General features: G+C 42.7%; 1 protein-coding gene across 2 annotated transcripts in view; it reads left to right on the top strand.

Annotated features, from left to right (window-relative positions):
* The window catches only part of suclg2 (succinate-CoA ligase GDP-forming subunit beta), a 52,037-nt gene extending 29,775 nt beyond the window's left edge, over positions 1–22,262 (top strand). Inside the window, exons 10-12 of one of the 2 annotated variants that reach the window (XM_086040477.1) lie at positions 13,918–14,038; positions 21,194–21,302; positions 21,476–22,262. In XM_086040477.1, coding sequence (XP_085896603.1) covers positions 13,918–14,038; positions 21,194–21,302; positions 21,476–21,494 — 249 coding nt within the window. In that variant the 3' untranslated portion in view covers positions 21,495–22,262. Of the gene's footprint in view, positions 1–13,917; positions 14,039–21,193 lie in introns of both variants that reach the window. The other variant, XM_086040478.1, reaches the window with a different exon arrangement.
* Positions 22,263–22,681: the final 419 nt, after the last annotated feature.

Genomic DNA, 22,681 nt, shown 5'->3' with positions numbered 1-22,681 from the left:
AGTCCCAACGGCATGTCTGATTGAGTGTTCCCCTGTCCGGCATTCCTTATCTGCGGGAAATCAATACAAGATCTGGGATTGGAGCGCCAGCTAATTGAGCTCTGCACACTCTCTTCTCGTATTGCTGCCAGGAGTGTTTTGTCTTTGCAGCACCTGCTTCGCTCTGTTTGGACAAGGAGCGCCACTCCGCCATCAAATTGGGCCTTTCGGTCCTCTGGGGGAGGAAAATGCTTGTGACTGAGCAACGTTACGGAGTCAAGCAGTCAGAATGGCATTGCAAATTGATTTGTTTCCTATAATGGAAAAAAAAAATACTCAGTAGTCTACTGCACAGTTTTAAGTACTTGATGGTTTTTGATTGCAAATATTATTCTGGGTTTGATGTTGCTACTTAAGATTGTCAGTTGCTGCGATGAAGCAAGTCCTTGCATCTATTTGCATACATTTTACATCCCACTGCTAACTACGAGATGCCAAGGGAACAAATTAAAATTCACTGCAGTCAATGTCTTTGCATTATCGCAAGACGGTTACCTCCAAATATTTTATGTATTATGATGGCAGCCATGATTATGTTCTCTCTGCTGTTTTACATTACCTATTTTTTTATGGATGAATTTGAGTGTATAGGTCAGGCTTAAAGAGGGTAGGTGTTAGGGCTTTGTTTTTTTTTTATTATTATAAATTCAATTTCCTTTTGAAGTATAGGTAGATAGGTAGATGTGTTCCTAACCTGTGTGGTCTTAGAACTCTTTTTTTTTTTTTAATCCAACCATCCAAACCACCATCCTTTGCAAGTTTCCCCAACAGAGATGGGACATTGGCTTTTTACAACTGTTGCAACAGGTCACCGCCAGTTTTATGTTTCAAGTGTAACCCAAACTATAAAACCGCTCTGCTGCCCCCCATAGATGAGCTCCACAATGATATGACTGACGGATATAGGACGACACATTGAGGACCGAGTAGGGTTGCAAGTCATAGACGGTTGAGAACCACCCCGAGACTTGGGGGAGTGACACCATTGCGGACCACTTGTTCCTGTCTCATGCTGGAAAACATTACCGGAGTAGTGTGGCTGTTAGGTCTCCCTCATTTCACGCCCGCCTGGCGCTTATGCGTTCTCATGCACTGAGATTATGCAAAGCCACTCAAAACGCCGCGTTGATGAGATCATCCATGTTCTCAGAGTCATCTGCTAACACTGTCAACAATATATCCTTGTTTGTTCGCCTCAGCTATTAACGTTGAGTACATTTTGAAGCCATTTATTGAGGTTAGGGCTGCCGCAAGTTAATTGCCATGAGAGCTATTCAATGCTGCTGCAAATTAATTAGCAGAGTAAAATATGAGCGCCCTGCAAACTAACATGCTGAAGTGTTAAAAAATATGGATCGCTTTTTGGTTTGAGGTGATCACAGTGCACCTTAACACGGCATGAGTCACTCGATTCGCCGAATGCGGAGCAATACTCACAGAGTAAAGTCTCGGCCGCAACCCACACGCGCCGTTTTGAAAACGTGTTGCCGTTTTACTCCCAAGTCGGGGGGCGTCGCTACAGCTGATACAGACGAGGACAGCGCAGTGCGAAATTTCCTCCGCCTTTTATGGCCAATTTCGGTCGGCGGTTTTACTGCCGAGCGACGATCGAAAAGACAGCGACAACAGTGGATATCGTGCCTGCTACAACAAAGGGACCTAGATGACTAGACGATGCAATTAATTGTATTGCGAAAACGACCTGGAAGGTGGTACGTGCGTGTGTAGGCTTCTTTACACACACACATATGTGACATAACACCCACACCGTTGCGATGCGGCAGTTGAGACTCGTCGATTAATCTTGGCAGCTTGATTGATAAACAAAAAGTATCGTTCCTGAATACTTAATATAGATGATGGCTGGTAAGTATATGCTTTGTATACTTAAAATGAGCCTCCATGTCCCGCTGAGATCACTTTCCCTCTGTCCATGTTGTAGGTGTTTGTTGCTTTGTAAGACATGCCGGCCACAGTAGAGCAAGAGATTATTGTCAGCGTAATTGAATTTTCCAGGACTGATTCAATTCTACCCTCTTCTGTGATTCTCCTATGTCTATATTATCTAGCATAATGGAGAGATGATGACTCTCAATTGTAACATTGGCCGCCTGATATCTGCGCAGAAATATGCTTCTGCGTTTTTGTTTTTACGTCCAAGGTCTGGATAGAAGGTAATATGAACTGCACAGACGCAACACTGGAGTTAATATAGCTGACTGCAGGCTTTCGGCCGTGTATTGCATTAGGACGTCTATTTAAAACATCATGTTGCTCAACAGTTCCTTCATCCATACAGTCTTTTCCATCTATTCTGATAAGTGACAGCCAGAAGAAAGAATCCGTATCAGCCAGTGCGATCCTCGTTTGCTGTCTGGACGGACGTGACAATCTGATGCTAGAGCAGCCTGCCATGTTCACTAAGCAGGAGAGACAATGCAGAATGCCTTAACAGGCTTGTTATCTCAGTCAGTATCTGCTACTGTCAGATGAGGCTGCCGATAGTCAAGAGATTTGTACTGGATAAACTGAACATTGTCACAGGAGAAAAAGATAGTTATGCACTGTAGTCTTTTTTCCGACACCCTTTTTCATCCAAATTCAAATTGAAGTTGGTTTTTTTTCCCCCCCAAAACAGAAGTTCCATGTTTAAATGACTGAACTACTGCAATGTGTCCATAGTTTTTGAGGGTGGCGGTTTCTGTACTATGGATAGTCTTTCTGGTGTGTGGGTCGCACAGCTGGTGGAAACGAAAAAAGGTGGATCAGTGGAATGGTTTAACTCAGCATGGAAATGGTTGTGGAAGCCACATTTTAAATATCAATTATAGGTTCAAAGTGCCTATTGGGTTCAAGTGCATTCAACCAATAAAACTTGGAAAGAAACACGTTTTAGAACATTTAAAAATTATTGTAAAGTGAGAATGCATACTATTAAGCCGCTCATTTTAATATCTATAGTCCCCGTGAAACAGCAAGACACCATCTGTGATCGTCTTTCAGTGTGTGACCACAACAGCACTTTCCTCCTCTGCTTTGCTGTTCTTTTCTCCCACACTTTCCTTTCATTCATTTTGGTCATTGTTTTACTATTTTATTTACAGTATCAGTTAAAGCACTGGAAATGCAAAATGACTTTAAGAGTAGAGGTAACAAGAGGACCACTGACAGAAAACAAATAGGCTGGAATGGCACAATCCGGACATGTGACAGTAACAAAAAAAGGAGAGAAGTGGATGCTGGGAATCCGATGTCCTCAGCTTGTAAGCAGGCCTCTCAGAAATGTAGATGAGAATCTGATGCATATCGGATCTTTGCCAATGTGACTGCTGAGACGGAGCAGATGCTCAGTCGACGCTAATAAACACGTTTACATACACAACCTGTAAATATAAACTACAGTGAAAGCGTGCACCATTACATATTGTCTAAATATGTTTTAATAGAGCTGTGTCGAACGTTTAAGAAGGAACGAAGGCGAGTGTAATAATGGGGAGGTTACCGTCATTTTAAAGCAATCAAGGGGAGAGCCAGCCCAGGCCAACTCAACGGTATCTATTATTATATTTATTTACTATTATTGATGTAACCCAATCAAGTTAAACACTTCACTTGTTTTGTTATTTCTGCTTATTTTGTCCAACTAGTTCGCCAAACTATAACGGGGGTTATCTCAAAGTTGTCGTTTTTGCTTGCCTGTGTTGACGCTCGTTTGGTGTGTCACTTGTACCCGTGCATGTAAACAATCAGATATAGGAATCTAACTTGAGCAAGGCGTTTGGACCTGCAGTGTAAATCCTGCCTAAGTGAGAGCTAACTGGAAAGATAAGGACAGAGATTTAAAGATAGCCGGTACGATCCGGAGTCAGGAAAACTGGAGGAACAGAGAGCCCACAATGCCGGCAGTGGGAGAGTCTGGGTTTCTTGCAGTGATTACATTGTCCGTCAGGGCACAGGATGGCCTGCATCAGCCCACAGGATTGATGGTTGACAGAATAATTAGAAAACTGTCTCAGCCTGTAATCACTGGAGCTCATCTTGCAGGAGAAGACTTCCATTTGCTGTCACTGACACACATGCACACTCGCACACAAACAGAGAGTCCAAGCCATCTGTTGTTGACTGGTATATGGGGCAGTGGCTTGATAGAGTGGCTCGATGGGAGTGTCTCTGTTTATTCTTAAGGAACTAAAAGAGACCATGAGCAGAGGCGGGTGGAGGGGAGGTAGGTGTGGCACCCTTTCACGGCCGGCTGAAAGCAGCAATGGAGAACATGGAGGAACCCGCGGTTTATGGCCTGTGAAACTGATTTAATGGAAGTTTTACTACTTTGGCAGACAGAATGTAAAAGATGTGACCGATGTGCTTTGCATGTGTTCCAAGTGTGCGTGCATTCAAGACAAGTGAGGTAATTTTAAAGGCGTTGTAGCGTGGAATACTAGCACGCCCCGCCCTGCCCCGTCTGAGGGGTTCTGCTAGTTGTCATGAGTGGCCAACTTTTATTGATATATATTTTTTTTTTTGCGATTAACGTGCGACACTAAAGCAATCCAGTTACAGTGTAGTGTGTTATTGGCTAAAGTGACAATAAGGTTATGTAATTCATTGCAAAGTCAATTATACTGTTAATTTGAAGAGACTCCTGTCCGAGATATGCACGGCAAACCTTTCAATTCAAGTTTGCGACCGTGTCGTCCAAAATTAAGCATAAATGCATAATTCATTGATTTACTATAGTGTGGTTAGCATATTTTTACATTTGTGAGACTGGCGCAAATATTAAAAAGCGTGACGTCTGCTAACCTACAGCAATTACCTCTCCTCACTTCTGGGTTCAATTTGCACAATCGTCAAGAATGAAATGATTCCAAATCAAAATATCTCACTCGAGTCGCTAATGTAGAAATGTTGAAGTCCATCATTTCCTGACCGAGTCTAAGGATGCAGAATTTGCACAAGTTGCCAGGAGAAATTACTGTTGTAAAATCTTCATGAGCATAAAAATACCAAGCTGCACCTCCAGTTCAAAGGTTACATTATTTTCCCATCCCATATGACGTTTCTGACATGAACTAAGCTCCTCAATGAGACCTCCATCGATCTGAGATCTACTTAACGTCTTTTTCTCCCCTTCTGGAGCTTTTATTGGTCTCACTGATCCTGCTAATACCTGAGCAAAACCTTAATGACTACTTGATATGCTGTTCTGTTCTTTAGAGCACCATCAAATGTCTGCAGGGCAAAATGTCAGATTTGGAGCTATTTGTTCCACTCCACCCCCTTAAAGACATCTAAAAACGGTCCTCATTTACATATGAGAGAAAACTATTTCTCTATTTGTCAGGACTTAAGGACCAGGGGAAACCAACCTTTCATTCCGAACAGCGTTGTTTAATGACACAAATGTGCCTGAATACATTTTTTTGTTGATTTGGGGAAGATGATTGTGCTTTTGAGCGGCCAGTTTTGGCTACATCTGACAACTTTGTGCAGCTCTCTACACTGTATGTGTGACTGACGACAAAGTGTGACATGAACACTAGGCTATTATCTGCAGCTTCAAAAGCTCGCACCTGACACTTCTGTTTGCTGTAAGACATTAGTTTTAAGGTGAAAGTTGTGTTGAACAGAGAATGTTGGTAAATGAGGACAACACCTGTGTATACTCCTCAAAGTGACGAATGAGTTTTCTCAAAGTCGAGTTGTGGTAGTTTTTTGTTGTTGTTGCATTGGGTTGGATGTTTCTGAATGGTTGTGACGTTCATTCCGCTTGATACCTGCAGTGGGTGACCATCGGTACAAGACGTAGTTCTTTGCCAGTCGCAGTTAGTAAGACTTGAGTGGATAGCCGAAAGTCAACATGCAAATGCCGTGGGAGTGTCAAAGAAAAAAAGTTGGGCCAATAATTTGCCTTGCAAAGTACACCCATCTGCCCTTTCAGTGGCTCATTGGCTCCCAAGATCATGGTACAATCTGAACCGGAATTATTTGGTTAATTGACCTTCTGTGTGCATACATTACAATAAATTAATTTGGGTAAGACATGCAACATTAGGAACAAAGCAGAGAATGTTGGCTCTTTAATATTCAGCTGCCAGTTTAGTGTACCCTGCCTCTGACCCAAGTATGTGTGCCAGTCCACTATTACTATGCATTGCTTCAATTTAGTACATGCTCTGAGTGGGGTAGAGGAGAACTATACCCCACAAAACCTCGCTTACTATTTGCTCTCGAAAGCAATTTTCACTCCGACCTTACCCACCACCCATCGGTTTTTCAAATCTCCTTAAGTGACCTTGCTATTTCATTGAAGGTGTTCATATTGTGTGTGTCTACACCAGGCCCGTGTGGCCCCCCGTATGTCTCACGGCTGCCTGATGGACAACCATTAACCCGCGGTGAAGGGGTTGACGAATATTTATGTCTGCCTGTCAGCGGTGACATGACACCCTCTGGAGATGAATAATACGTCTGTCCTACCCCGACTGCAATTGTTCCGTCCAGTCAGCTGCAAAGTGGTGTGTACATGTGCGCCATTTGTGCACGTGTGTTGAGGCCAGGGACATCTTCATAGCCTGAGGTGAGCAGCAGCACTACATCTCTGACTGACATGACAGACCTCCCGCTGCCTGCCGGTGTCCGTCTTTGCTCAGTCAGGCTTGCCACCTCTCAATTACTTTGTCTGTAAGAAATAAGAACGGTCCCAGGTCCATTATTTGCGGGCACAAATGTTATAACTTTTGTCTTCACTTTTGGTCAGTAAATTGATGTCAAGACTGATCAGTTGATTTTATTAGTCTTCGTGTGAACAGATCATGTTTGAAACTTTGTGGTTAATGTCAACTCCTTATTGGTTGAGTGATTGGAAGTATATAGCCACCAGCCTACAATTGGTTTGTGCTCAATTAGAATTAATTTTACTTTAAAAAAGGGGAAGGCAAACCCAAAATTGTCTTTGCAATTACCTCCGCCTCCACTAGTCTAAACACGTCATTCTGATTAATCTTGCATTTGTAGAGTATGAGCTAAGCAGCAAAATCCACCCGTTTTGAGCCATCTCTGCGGGGGCGGCCATTTTGTCAGTTGCTGTCGATTGAAAATGACATCACAGTTGCTGAGGGCTCAGGTAACGGCCAATCACGGCTCACCTGTTTTCTGAACCTGAGCCGTGATTGGTTGTTACCTGAGCCCTCAGCAACTGTGATGTCATTTTCAATCGACAGCAAGTGATGGACGAAAACAGGTGGATTTTGCTTCTTATTTCATATCCCGCAAACGCAATATCAATCAGAATGCCACGTTTAGATTAGTTGAGGCGCATAGAACATAGGATTGTGAAGAAAATGTCGGGGTTAACTTCCTCTCTAAGTATGTCTACTCCACCTAGATTAAGTTGAGTAGAAGTTCAAGATGCAAAATAATCTAGCGCTTCTTGATGGCTTGATACTTGCTTTGTTTATCAATAATCTGATGTGTGTGTTGGCGACAATAGTACAATTGAGGTTTCTGACACTGACGCAAAAAACACCAGAATAATGAAGGAGAAAAAAGATTATAACCATTGCTTAACCTCTTCGCGTCCACAAGACTGCAACCCGTCCGTCTCTGCTGGGCCTTTTTTTCAAGGCAAGTAGCCGCCACCAGTTGCATTAGCTTCCCTATATACCATCACGTGCTTTCCTGCCATCACGTGAAACTTAAGCCGCCGCTGTCTGTCAGGAGGTATCCTCGCTTGTGACATGGCCACTCTTTGACATAATGCTCAGTCTCTCTCTCCAGATCCGAGAAGAGCCTGTCATGCTTCAGCAGCCCGGATAATTATTTCCCTCTTATCCCTCCTTGCCAGGGCCGGTCTTAGTCTTCAATAGAAGTCAGGGACTGCACCACTTCCCATCACCTCCTTCCATCTTCTTTCTTCTCCATCTATCTTCTTCCATTGGTTTCAGTACGCCTCACTCCATGGTTCCAACACCCTCTTTTCATGCAGCCTGAGTTTGTTTGTTTGTTTTTTTAGTCTCTTTTTCCGTATCCGCTCTATGAAGACATTTGCACAGTCGTAATAGCGTTGCAGTTTTGTGACAATTCATGTTCAAAAGGTAAATGTTCCAGAAAGAATTTGTCGAAGGAGCATCTTTATTAGATAGCCCGCATTACTCGTTTTAGTCTCCTTCACTGATTCAAAGGCATGAACATTTACACTTGATTTCATTCAAGCAATCTCATCACTTTGCTGTGATCCAAAAGCTCATTTACTGCAGCCTGAAGTCAGAAACCTGTAACAAGGCAGGATATTGCTCATTTGCTGTATAGTAAGTATAGTTTGGCGTTGGCTGTCCTACAATTCATGCACATTATCTTGTTAAATTTGCTTTTAATGTTATTAATGGTATCTAGACATTTATGTAGTTTAGATTCAATCTTATATAACATAACATGTGACGTAATTAAACTAAACATAACAAAACGTGATGAGCCGCTGTCGCGGATGTTTACATCCTTTTGTTGTATTTTAAGATAAATGTCAAAGGTGCTGAGCGACACCCGAGCGGCTTGCTTTACAGCCGACTCCTCGCTGTTTTTCTGCAAAGAAAGATATAGAAAATAATTGCTTTTCTTTTTGTCTCTGTGTGTTTTGCGGCTTATATCACTTTCACAATAGTTTGCCTCTCATTAAACCCATTTAAAATTCATCTTCTCACTTCACCTGCTTTGCGTGTCTTTTCAGTATTGTGTGAAGATTGAAGGTGTAAGATGAACATTACACAAAATTCCGGGAGACTAAACCCTAGTGGATCAATTTTATGTTCTGCACGGCAGTAATCATTTGAAAAAAAATATATAACCTCGTCATCCATAAACATCTTGCTGTATTTCTTACAGAATTTGTTCATGGACTTTATAACATTTGCCATATTTTCCCGTCGCTACTAATACAACCTCATGCAATGTAACGGACAGAAAGCATTTGTTCCAGCAAAGTTGGCATTGTCTTTCCATTTTCTCTTTCTTCTTGCCGTTTCTTCAAAATGTAGGTAAAATGCCTTTCACTTTGCAATTTTTGTTCAACATGACAGGTAGAAATTAGAAACAAAAGATGTTTAAAGTGCCAGTTAAAACTGGCTAATCCCAATGCGAATGTACTCCAACCCCATGATGGACTGTAACAGTGCCGTCGCTGCTCGGTAACACCGGCAGTCCCATCATTTCGAGATGTGCGATTACAGACATCAGGCCCGCCTTCATTTGGAAGTTGTGCATGTTAACCTGTGGCTGTAGGGCATAGAGTGGTGATCGAAAACAAATAAACAAGGCCTGCCAGAGCACGCGGTGACAGTACAGGCTGTCTGCTGAAGATAAGACAGAACAATGGCCCCCTAATAGGCCACAGAGGGACACATACCCATCTCCAGCCCGGTCTTTTTTGAACCCTTTCTGCTTTCTGCTAACAAAGGAAATGCGACGCTCTCCCTTTTCGTCCCTTCCTGCGGAGAGATTAAGCGTACTTAACAGGGATATGGGCATGAAAATGTGTATCTGACTGATAATTCGGCAACGCTTGCTCAACTCTTGAAAGGAGCCGGGCGAGAATGAGAAGGAACACAATGCTTTTGTTCCTTCCTTGGGTTGAATCTTGAGGGGGACAAGTACAGACGCTTTCCCCCCACTATTAGTCTATGGATGTAATACGGTGACTTTCACAAAATGTTTTATTTGCAAAGGTCAAACGGATGATCAGTGCTGCTTCAAACCAAGTTAGGCACACTGCATGACATCATTCTGATTGTCTTGATTAGCACAGGTGGGCATTCCGTCAGACTGACGGCCATTTTGCTGACGATTGGCGAATGACGGCAAACTTCAAAAACACGGTGGACTAAGCACTGGCGGAATTGTGTTTTCGTCCCTCAGTGTAATCGTCACGAACCGGGTCAAGCACTGGCGGAGCGGTAATGCGCCAAAGTTGTTTGTCAACCGTCAGACGAAGACAGAGTCGAAGGAAAAGCGTTGATTGATAAGGTGGTACTTTAATCCACCAGGATTGTGGCGGACCTGCGAATTTTACCTACAAACTGACAGGCTGACGACGACGGTTTGGTTCGGCTTGAAATAATGACGGACCGACGATGACGAACGATGCCCAGGCCGCTAACGAATAATGAACCGGCAAGATTTGGTCAATTGCCTGCCTCTGTTTGTTAGTTTTTCATATTGTCTACTGTAGATATTACGTCTTTCTGGTGACTGTATTGTTTAACTTGTAGTAGCCTCTTTTTTTCAGTTTGACTCAAATATGCCTTGGCAGGTTTCGAAATGCCGACAGCAATGATCCGATCTTGTAAAATTTGAATAATTTCACATGGCACGCAGGTAGCAAGCAGCATCTCATGCTGTATAACATTGCCTGAAAAAAATGCACAAAGATTGCTTAAAAAGAGCAAGTTGGCGCATTTTATGTGATTTTTTTTTTTTTTTTCCCCCACATGTGCTGAGCTTTGTTGGAAAAAAAAAAAAAAAATCCTCTCTGCTGCCAAATATGCTCACCGGCTTCTGTGACAAGAAGTCCTCTGTATTGCTCTTGGGTTTGATGTTTGAAACAGATCGGCACTATTTCATATCTTAGGGTGAGAATTTCGAGAACTCGAATAGAGCAGGGCAGAACTTCTGATTGGAGTGGCTGTCACATCAGAAAGATTAGCCTTAAATTCCTATCGTCTCCGACAGTTCCCCACTGTGGCATTGTAACCCCTTAAAGCCTTGGGCTTTTTCTGGATGACTAAAGTAGCCACTGGTGCACAATTTTCAAATGAAAATTCCTCATTTCTTTCTTTTTTTCTCAACATTGTACACCGAAAACCTTGCTCTGGTCACACATCTTACCTTCACAGTCACTTCCAATGACATTCAAATGCTCAGTCCTTCTTTTGGTAACCTCTTACGATTTCAGTTGAAATGTTTCGTTTACTTGCCAGGTCATATGGGGAAAATGATCTCCCACAGACGGTGTGCTTGCACGTGTAGCACAAGAGAAAACCCAAACTTTGCAAAAAGTCTTTGGCACATGCACATTGGTATAAACAGCACTTACCTCTGTGCCAAGCAACATAAATCTTTTCTTATGTATCATTTATATACGTGGATGTCAATAGGAGACGCATGAATGGAAGAAATATTGTTCTTCCCAAACGAGACAGGGTTGAAAAATGGCTTGCAAACACCAAGAGAGCAGAACCTTGCCTAGTGAGGTAATGAAAAATGCTTCTGAATCTATGCTGCCCCCCAGTGGGAGCTAGTTTTGGTTTGTTTTTTTTGTAAAATAAACTGGTGGTCATTATGAGATTGTGCTCTACATTTCAGGCTGTTACATTCAAACATTGGCAATGTAAAATATAATGACAACGCTGGTGATGTTTACCTTGCACCGCTGCTAAGTTATTTGCTCGGGAATTAGGAAGTGCACACTGAGCACATGTGCCAGTTTGAGCAGTAAATTGCAGACATATGTACCTATCCATGTGTTCATATTGTCAACCGCAAAACACAGCTCACAATTCAAGTATTTTGGAAACATTTTTCTTGTTCGTTGTTTCTTTTTCTATTGATTGGTGTCATGTCATGACACCTAAGGTGTTCAGCCTGTAGTTTGTGGACAGCTGTCTCACAAGAGCAGCAGCAAGTCAGTGCTCCGTGGGCCACGAAGCATCCGGCGTATATTATAAAACGTGCCTTCCTTAGTATGTCTGAGCCAGGCGAATTTGTCCAGCCTCTCCAAGCCGCGGGCTGGTGTTTTGAGGAAAACATCCCTTTTTCTGATGTTACTAAAGTTGGCGTTGCCTCAGTATAACATTAGTCCCTATCAAGTGAAGACCCTTTCTTCTCCGTGTCCTCTCCTGAATCCTCACCTTCACTGGTCCGCTCCATTTTGAGAAGGCTTATACTTCCAGACCTGGCAAAATATAGTAGCGCATCATCAACATTACTTTTTGCAATTTCTGTAGTTACACCTGCACACTTGACTCCTCATTGCCACCTCACCTTGAAAACGACTATCTCATTTTATGAGAAATCAGACGTGCTTGGTGACAAAAGAAACAGTGTTTACCTGTTTGTAAAGCCGCAAAATGATCCGACACATTTGCAGTATCGGGGAAAGAGAGTCTGCCATTCATGGTTCTTCTCTTGTGCAAAGGTTTTAGAGGTGACTTCCAACTGTTTATGAGACATGCTCCATTGGCATAATTTCAGCCAAAAGAGACATTCAAGTCCTGCAACACTGGTCACATAACCGTTTTCACGATGGTAAGAGATTTTAGAGCCGGAGGTGGTCCCCTTCACATTCTATGCAAGGAAAAAAAAAAAAAACGAACAAAATCGTGTGGCATCACACTTTTGTACTCAAGCCATATAAAGCCAGCTCTTTATTATTATTATTATTTTTTTAATTTTGCTTTTCCATTCCCGGTGCTTGATCACCATGATGTAGTTATTTGTCCATTTCCTCTACATGCTGTTTCCTCTCTCTGTCCTGATCTGTGTTGTTTACAAGGAGGTATTCATTTGGACAGCATGTAAAGGACAATGCCTCCACTGTCACTCTATTAGCTCTCCAAGTCCTTGATCTTGTCTCCCAGTAAACATCATTACCACACGCTGAAAGAATAGACATTTGCATCGGGCAAACGCACGCGCGCACACACACGCACGTATGAGAGACACTTACAAGCCGTTGGTTCAAATCGGAACTAGCAGATTAGCAGTGATTATAAACAAGCATTGAGGATTAATCCTGTGTGTTGCTGCCTACTTTTCCAGTCAGCTGGCCAGGCTAATTATCAAGTCGAAGATCGTTTGTGTAATCGCACATTTAAACACACAAACACTAAGCTTCCTTTCTTGGTTTGTTCAATACGTCACTGGCTGCTGGTTTTATTTTACAAGCAAATGAACTCGGATGTTGTCTTGTCAAGGAAACAACGTCGGAGGTTAAACGGGTGACTTCAGCTGTTGAGCAAATGTGAACACCAAGGTGGCAAAAGAATTGATTTCCCTTCTTTGTTACATTATAGGCTATTGTTACTATATAAGCTATTGTATTGATATCTTGGCACAACGAAACCAACAAGATTTCTTTTCAATCAAGAGCTAGCTAGCTGACATCGGCTCAGACTTATATCAAAATGTTTTTTCGTAGCTTTGCTAACAATGTGAGCAGGTAGGCAGAAAATGCTAAATTTGCTAATAACTGAAAAAATATACCTTAGCTTTAGGTTTTTTTTTCCAGATTAACTGAGAATTCTTTAAAAACAAGGATCTGGTAGTTTTTAGGCTGTCACAAGGCGCAACACATTTGCAGCGAATCATTCTTGAGGTGGACAACATCAAGCCATTCTCTTAAATATGGATGGGGAATATCTTGCTTTCTCCGAATCTGTTGCCTCATTGTTGTGAATGTTCACGCTGCTCCATGTTGTTGCTGTTCCTGTTTTTTACACTTCATGAAACCCAAATAAGATTTCACAATGAAGATCACAACTGCAATTGTCTCTCTGTTTTATCTCTTTTTTACATTGTCTTCGTTGCGTTAGGTTCAAGAGGGATTCCTTTGAATGAGAAAATTGTAGTTTGGATTTGAACTATAAGTTTTTGTGACACTAGTGCTGGAACATTTTGGTGCATCTATTTCTACTTCGTTACTTCCACCACTGTCAACCAGAAGTATTAGCGTGGGCAAAACACGTTTGGATGTGCATTATGCAATAAGATGTACCTCGTTTTAAATATTTTATTACCGGTAGATTATTTTGTTCTTCTAGCAAATGCTAGAAAGTATTGCGTACAAAGTATACCCACTCTGAACACTCTTCATCTTTTAAATTTCAGGTAGAGGCCATCCTGGTCAACATCTTTGGGGGGATCGTCAACTGTGCCATTATTGCCAACGGGATCACCAAGGCCTGTCGAGAGCTGGAACTCAAGGTGCCTCTGGTGGTCAGGCTTGAAGGTAGGAAAATGCATACGAGAGACACTTGTTGAAATGACCTCGAATGCTGAGCTTCCACGGCCATAGAATTTTGGCCACTCTGTAGTCAAATCTTGCTTAGTTTTCTCGGGATCTATCACGGTATCCATGATGGGCCGCAGGGGAAATGGTTGCTGAGTCCCAGAGGCTCAAAGGCACACGACGGTTTGCTCCCTTCCGCCTCTTCACGTTCTGATGGGATCCCTCAAGTTTCTCACATTCTGATCAAAGTCTAGCACTTTTTTTTTTTCACATAATTTCAAGGCTTTCTCCAGCTGAAACATGGCTACCAGGCTCGAATGAGGCTCTCCCGCCGGGTATAACTTTATACCCCGTTCAGCGCCGGCATCAAAACACATCTAACTGGGGCACTAGGGCAGCATGGGGGGCACATACTGACGCTCAATAAATCTTTATTAGTTTTCTGTCAACAAGTTATTTACTATTCCATCTCATGTGCCAAACAAGTCCGTTATTCACACACACACACACTGCAGTGTGCTGGCGTTCACTACGGACCGCCCCAAGTTTTGTTACGCCCTATTATGAGCGGTCAGGTTTTCTTGCAGTTACCCCGTGACTGCTGCGACAGTTAAAATAATCTGGCCTGAGATGTCCATTAGGGCTGCTCGATTATGGGCAAAAAAAATATGAATCGCGATTATTTGGGGAATAATTTAAATCACGATTATTCAGACGATCATTTATTTTTTGATACAAAACAAGTAAATGCTTCAACATAAAAAATGTAAAGACAAATAAATGTCTTTGAAACACTATAATTATGTGAGTTCCTTTAGGACCAAACAAAGTTTATAAAATGTTGTTGTTTTTAAAATAACAAATGTGCAATTGTACAAATTCAAGTATGATTTCCTCGTGTAAGCAATCATAGTGCGTTGGAAATAAATACATGTCAAAGATCGTCTTTTACGCTTATGCCAATTTTGTAATCGTGAAGTGTAATAATCGTAATTGGAATTGAATTTTGATTAATTGCACAGCCCTCATGCCCATCCAGTTTGTTTGGCGGGAGCGACAGCATAATACACCTTTCTTTCTGTGTCTGTACTAAAAAACAGTCGGTTTTGAGACTAATAGCACCAGTGATAGCAACAAGAGCATAAAACGAAAACCACCTATTTGTCACCTTGATTTTACCTTCGAAAACCACTGTGTTATTGCGGCTCTATGAGATTATTCATCTTCATTGCAGCCCCGTGTCCCTCTACGAACAGCAGTGCATTCCTCAAATGTGTCACATTCTGCCGCACCCGTCATTAGGGGTGGCCAGAATAAGAGGAGAGACAGCACAGATAAGATCACCTTTCAACCTGCGTCTGCTTACGTAACCCGCGCAGCTGTGCGCGTGCGGAGAATGTGATACAAATAGTGACTCTCACAAGCACAGCCGGAGTCGAAGGCATCACTTCCCACTGTGAATCCTCACACGGTAATAGGGTTTGTAGGTCAGGGCATGTAAACTACTTCTAGGAGTCGTTAAGCTACCGCAGTGCGGTATTCACATGGCTGCTCGACTTGGAAATGATAATAGGACTTATTGGGAGTCACCATTTAAATTAAAAAAAATTGTTTTAAATCTATATAGAAACAGCTGTTTGTTTTAAATTTATTTACTCTTTTTTTTTTTTTAACACACCATTATGATTCTGAAGACAAGATCTAGAGCGGCAAATGTAAGCACACAACTCCCAAGCGCTATTATCCAAGATGACTCACCAACTCCGGAAGGTCACCGCGTGTGCTTGTCCCAACCGTGTTTGCTTGGCCTGGGCCTTACTCACAATTTAGAAGTGGCTCATTACACCTCAGCTTTCAGTCTTGTGGAGAAGATTGGGTGAGAATCAAATCAGCTCAGATCGCTAGGCTGGCTGCAGGGCAGCGGGCACAGCCCAACGCTCTTCAACGGGATCAGAATGGATTAACTGGCACACTTTTAATTGGGAAAGCGCTATTAAATGGCTTGGCGTGATTGCATTGGCCCAAGAGTTGTGTATTCTTGTTTGCGAAGGAGAGGACGGAGCATGCGGTCGTGATGCGGGCCGAGTCGAAGCAGGGAATCAAACGAGTGGCATGGGGTGTTTGTCTAAGGCCGAAACGCCTCCTTTCATCACTGCAGATGAAGTATGAGAATTGACTTATGCGCACACGCATGCTTGAGTGATTGTAACTCTGCCGCCCACTGTGACGAAAAAAAATAAGATAAAAATAGCTGGGCAACAAACGTAAAGACTTTGGCTTAGCTGTGGTCCTGGCCTATTCATTTCCCCCTTTGTCTCATAACCGCCTGTCAAACAACAAAATTGATTTCTCCTTGAAAAGTGATTTGGCTTCATTTGTCTTATTTTTTTTAAGTTAAGAGTTCCTTTCCTATAAGTTTAAATTGATTCCATCATTTCTGACAGTACCATTGTTTGTTCCAGGACATGTACCTCAAGTCTACTCACATGCATTGCAACTGTGAAAACACATTTCCAAAGTCCGGCCCGGGGGCCGAATGCGGCCCGTGTTCAAATGTGTACCGGACGAAACATGCAAACTACGACAAAGTGACCTGTAAAAAATGCCGTGAAAAATTTAAAAAACTTGAAGATGAATCGACCCTCACACATTCTCACATCACAATCTGGCCCCCAAAAAGTTTGGACACCCCAGTTGCAATCATTGCCTTCTGCCGAACTTTAAGATGTAAACTTGGCTATTACTCGTCGTCGTTCTAATGTGCCTAAGCGTGTTTAACAAAAGTCCAAACAATATTAGCAACATAACAACTGCTTAATGACTGTCAGCACATCAAAAAGAAAAACTATGTGCGCTGCTCGCAAGTATCTCGAGTGCATCCTGATGAGCGCATTTGATGTTTGACTCACGGGATGGTAATAGGAGGAGCGCATTTCAAACGGCAAAGTCATGCCGCTTGCTACGGAGAATTATGAGGATTAACAGTCTCAACAAGTATGATGTCATCGGGTGATGAAAGTGTTTTGAGAAGTAGATGTCAATACCAGTGGAGAACTATACAGACAGTTCATACTTTGACGTGTCAAAATATTTCACCTGAGACTTCTTCAAAAAGAAGGAGCAAATGTACCGAGGGAAAAGAAGAACATAAACCAAAGTAAGCCGATTCATAGTCCGACTCCAGCCAAACGTGTCTGGATACTTTTGTCTCATGGGATGTTATGGAGCGTTTTGTTGTTTTTATTCTACAATGGTGAACATCTTTGTACTGATTAGTGACGGGCTAAGGAGGTTCAAATGCATAATGTTGATATGCAGCGCATCTGCAACGTTAAACGGAAACGCGATTGTGCCTTCGGCGTGCATCTCGAAAGAGCTTTTGTTGTTTTTACATTTTAATATTTTACTGCTTAACTTTACGCACAGCGTAAAATGTTACTTAACTCCTTCCCTGCCAGATATTTTTAGACCCTCTTTAACCCTAACGTTGGAAAAAAAATTGGAAAAAAAAAATATGAATAAATTACTGGGAGTGAATGGTTGGACTGTGAAAAGGCAAATAAATTCGTCAATGGCAGTGAATGAGTTCAAATAGCCTGTTTCAACGAGAGACTAATTTTTTGGGGGGCTGACTTTCACTTTAATTCCCTATGAGAGCATTCAGTTTGATATATAAACAACTGGAGGTCGAGCATCACGGAACGGACTGGGTTCAATCTTGATGGGTTCGCTCTATATCATCAAGTCATTGAAGTGACAGAATAACGCAATGGAAAAAGCGGATCTGCTCACCCCGCAAAAATTCACTTGGAATTTTGCATCCCTGTTGACTTGGACAACCGCTCACCCTCTAGTGCATTGTGAAACTAAGACGTCGTTTCCTCTTCGTCAGTTCGAAGCCTTTGTACTTTCACCTCCTGAAAGCAGAAAGCGGCACATAATTAATTTGGAGCTTCGTCGTCAACAAAACTCTTCTGCACCATCTTTGGCACAGCCCCAAACCTTATTATGCCATTGAAATATGGCGGCCTGTAATTGACTCACGCATTAAAGTGACGTTCTCACAATAGTCTCGTAAGCTTGCTAATTACAGCCGAGACGCAACCGAAATCTGCCGCGAAGTGGCAATCTATCACAAGGCAAACTGCTCTGTTTCGGCGTGTTGTAAGCACTTAAGCTGAGCGGACTTGCAAGGATGCTGACTAGACGCATCGCTCAGTAGCTTGGAAAGAGTTCAAAAGTAATGGGACCCACTGTGCTGGTTTGCATGGAATTGAGATTCCAGTCATGGGGGGGGGGGGGAAGAAAAAAAAAAAAAAAGCTGCATCAGCAGCTGTATTAAGATAGGCAATCATTGATTTTGCTGTGTAACTTTATTACACGCCAGCACTGATTTACAATGTCAAACATCATGCTGTGACTATAAGTAAGAAATATGCAGACCGTGAGAAAAGAGGGGCAGTGAGAGTCAGTCAGATGTTTTCTGTACTCGTGGGCATGAATGTGCGGCGCCACACGGGAGAGTCGGTCTCCAGCAGCACCTAGTGGCCGCAGGTGAACGCACACCCATCCGTTTGAGTCGGCCGCTCGCAGAGAGGCAGCGCGCCGCCTGCACTCGCACGAGGGCTGCTCCCAGATCACTTGTGTCCTTGCCTTGGCTGCTGTGAGCACTTCTGAGCGCCGTCGGCTCGCGCGCACAAAATAGCAGGTGAACGCGTGCTCTGTTCCCGCACTTGGAGAAGGCAGACGCGGCCGCAACTAAACAGCGCCGTGCGCAGTCCACGCTTCATGAATATTTATGGCATTGGGGGTACAGAAGCGCCGCGTTTATTTACTTTATCTCACCACCGTATGCACTCGCAGTAGACATTTGTCTTTAATAAAATGCAGTATGTCATGAATTATGGATTTGCTCGGCTGTGTGTGACTATTTGTCTTTGTGTTATTGTTTTTTTTTTTTTGGTTTTTTTTTTTGTAGCATCAAATTGGTTTTAATAACAGACAAGAAATGTTCCATCTGGTCATGTGAAGCCAATCCCATTGAAAGTACGCAGTCCAATCATTTGAATTCTAACGACCGTTTCCCTCACCGAGAGTGACGAATCCGCAAAAAAAATGCTCATCGTCACCCCCGTCTTCCTCTTTGTTTCCCCAAGCAAGGCCTCTTCCTGCTTTTGTACTGATTAATTACACTGCAGAATTGATTGTTTGCAGCGCATGGTGTTTGGAATTACTCATTACCCGGCTGGACAAAAGAGATGAAATATTAGGCGTTAAGTGGCACCGGTAATGCAAGTCCTGACAAAAGTCGTATTGATCAGGCTGGCATTCACACACACGCGGCTTTGGTTACGTCGTGCGGAAGCTGCCCGTGTTTGGAAGTGGATTTATGCAAATGTCTTGCTTGCCGGATTCTCCTTTTGCAAACAGATTTTCCTGTTGGAAATATTGTCGATTTGAAATGATCTGGAATGATGATCATATAACATTTATCAATTATACAGGCAATATTTTGTGCGATCTTTTTTACGAACCACTAAAACACCTTTTACTTTGGTACCGAAGACACGTCACGGCAAATTTCTGAACGCTTTCAACACACCAGTTGAGAAAGAAGTCAACTAATGTACGACAATAAAACATTCTGGCGTTCGGTTTTCACTTCTAACAACTTGAGTCCGTACACGTGCTGACAAACAATCTACAAGCAATTCCACAGTCCTCGATGAACTGAACTTGCATCGTTCAGCTCTGCAAAATTCCACTTTTGTTCTTACGGCCGGTTGAAATAAAGTATTTATTCCTTGCATTCGATCGGACTTAAAGTATATGTTCACACTGTGCGATTTTCTTTGCGAAATAAATGGAGTGAAAATGTAAATTGTCCTACAGGCGAGCAATGTCATTCCAGCAATAAATACGTGTAAATAGTTAAGTCAACCCGTCAGCATGCAAAAAGACATTTTCTTTGTCATTGCGCCGAATGAACGAACGCCTCGGCGTTCCTAAAAGCATCAGGGCCCTTTTTGCTTTATTTAACCTTTTGTGCTGTTTGGCCTCCCATCACATTGGCCGATGCTCTGCGGGCACCCTCGCTGGCTGGCCGCGTCCTTCCGTCCACAGCGGAACCCCCCGCCCGTGTTGTGACAGCCTTGTCAGCTTTGCGTTTGCTTTCATAGAGAGCCACGCTCAGAGGCAGCCGGTCGAGAGTTGCTGGCTCATGCGTGTGGCGCCGTTTGAGTGTGCGCGTGTGTGTGTCTGCTCGGGCTGCTCTTGGACGGTCCCGGGCCACCATGTCAGGCAGCATCTGCTCCCCTCTGTTCATGTTGCAGCCGGCGGAGCACAACCAGACAAACAACTGCAGTGTTTGCAGACAAAGCAAGTGAACTTGACCCATCCGTCATTTTTTGCGGATTCCCTCCGTTGTGTTTATGTGCTGACGCCTGATCCGGCGCCGCCCGGGGAAGCCATTTTCTTGGACAGTGAACGAGGGATATGTTCCGGACAAATGCACGATAAGTGAAAATCTGTGATGGAGCTCATATGAAAAAGAGGTCGAGTGTGCGTGCTTCAAATTGTTTGTCACTCCCCATTGAAGTTTACTTTCAAACTGTCACATACTGTGAAACAAAAGTGAATGAAACATTTAAACAACAAATTCTGGACCAAACCATATACTGTACATACTGCTCTAAAGGTGCCCGAAAAATCCATTTCCGGGTTGCGACAAGGCAGCCAGCAACAGTGTTGATTGACTTAGCCTCATTAAGTCAATTGTATTGTCCTTGAAAATGATTTTTTTTACTCATTCACTGCCAGACATTTTCAGACCCGAACCCTAACGTTTGAAAAAATTTGAAAAAAAATAAATTCCTGGGATTGAATGGCGGGACTCTGAAAAGACAAATAAATTCGTCAATGGCAGTGAATGACTTCATTATGTCCAATATCGCCCTCCCCTGTAATAAAAAAAAAAAAATTAAAAAAAACACTTGGTGTGCATTTTAACCTCAACCAGTCAGAAAATAGTCTAATAAACATAACTAAACCAGTTGCCGTTTCCATGACGAATGAAAAAGGTGAGCAGCGATGTAGCGGGGATTCATGTTGTTGTTTCTCCCCCCCGCCCCCCCCCCCCCATCCTGTGCCTTTTAGGGACCAACGTGCTTGAGGCCAAAAGGATCCTGAGCGAGAGCGGCCTGCCCATCACGGCCGCAGACAATCTGGACGACGCTGCCCGGAAAGCGGTGGCCGCCATCAAGAAGTAAAAAAAAATGTCCAATTTATTTCCCTCAGCAACCTCCAGGTGGCCTTACGATCCGTGTCCGTTCCGTTGCATTCACGGAGCTGACCTCCAGCCCAAAGCTCCTTGAACTTGTTTGTCTTTTTTAAATTTTTTTTTTTTTTGAAGTCCAACAGTTGTGATTACCACTACAGATCGTCAGCTGGTTTATGAACTACTGAACCATCGAGCCAATCATGTCCCCCGCCTCGTGCAGATCGCCTGCCAGTTTCCCGTTGGCACCTTTCTCTCGCTTCTCTACATTGATGGCCATGAATTACACCGAAAACGCCTCACTTTTGATTTCGCAAAAATAACATTAGCACAATGAAGATATCCAGCACAAATTGAGCCGAGCCCTTTGACACTTTTACCATTCCGTCTTCAAACTCGCATTGTTGTTGCTCTTCTTTGTCATGCTGGAACACTTTTGTGGGCATTTGATTAGATGTGGCGTTTTTTTTTTTACGAAGACGCATCGTCAAGCCTCATTCCAAGAAATAATAAATCGGCTTATCTTTGGGAGAGGTCGCAGGCAGCCAATAGCGCTGCGATAATTTCACGCCGTTTGACTTGAGCGAAGACAACGGCAACGCTGGCAGCCAATGCCAAATCATTCTTGAGTCTTGTTTTTGTCCCCACCAACGCACCCACCCAATGCCTTATCTTAGCTAGAGCGCTGTGAATTTTCTACACGCATGATTTGAGGATTCACTTTGTGATTCAAGAACATTGTAAATCTGTGCCATGTGGTTTGCAAACGGTCTCTAGCTCGACTTTATTTAGGTGTGTTTAAGGGAAGAAAAAAAAAAAATATATATATATATATATATACACAGTATAAATGAGTGAAAAAAGCCAAAGTGAAATGGAAGGATAGAATTTCAATATACTGTATATAATTAGTGCCTAATTTCATTCAATAAAATCCTTAGCATTGTTGTTTGTGGCAGTTTGTCCATTTGGGAGTTATAGAACACAATCTCAAATCCCTGTTTCATTCAATTTTTAGTTGATTTGTGTTGCGCGTTCCCAATAAAAAATTTTTTTTTTTTAAAAAACGCAATGCTCAGTTGCGAATTGAGGTTTGCGTCAATAACTTGAAATGTCGACGTATTTATGCGTGACTGCGCGCATGTCAGCGCGCACAAAGACAAAATATCGGCTTTTCATTTGACTTACTGTTATGAATGACCACATGGAAGACGAGAGGAGATCCAATAATACTTTAAGATGATAATGCATCGTCCTTTTTTCATTTTAGCTATTACAAAAAAAAAAGTGAATTTGGCTCATTTCCAAGACAAGAGTCGCATCTCGTCGAGTCCATTAAATCAGCAAAAAGCTTGACTTTTTTTCTT

This window comes from Filicampus tigris, chromosome 9 (genome assembly GCF_054856515.1).
Source record: "Filicampus tigris isolate MCC_2025a chromosome 9, RoL_Ftig_1.0, whole genome shotgun sequence".
Classification (NCBI taxonomy): Eukaryota; Metazoa; Chordata; class Actinopteri; order Syngnathiformes; family Syngnathidae; genus Filicampus; species Filicampus tigris.
Note: the sequence above shows the minus strand (reverse complement) of the source record. Positions and strands in the feature narration are given on the sequence as shown.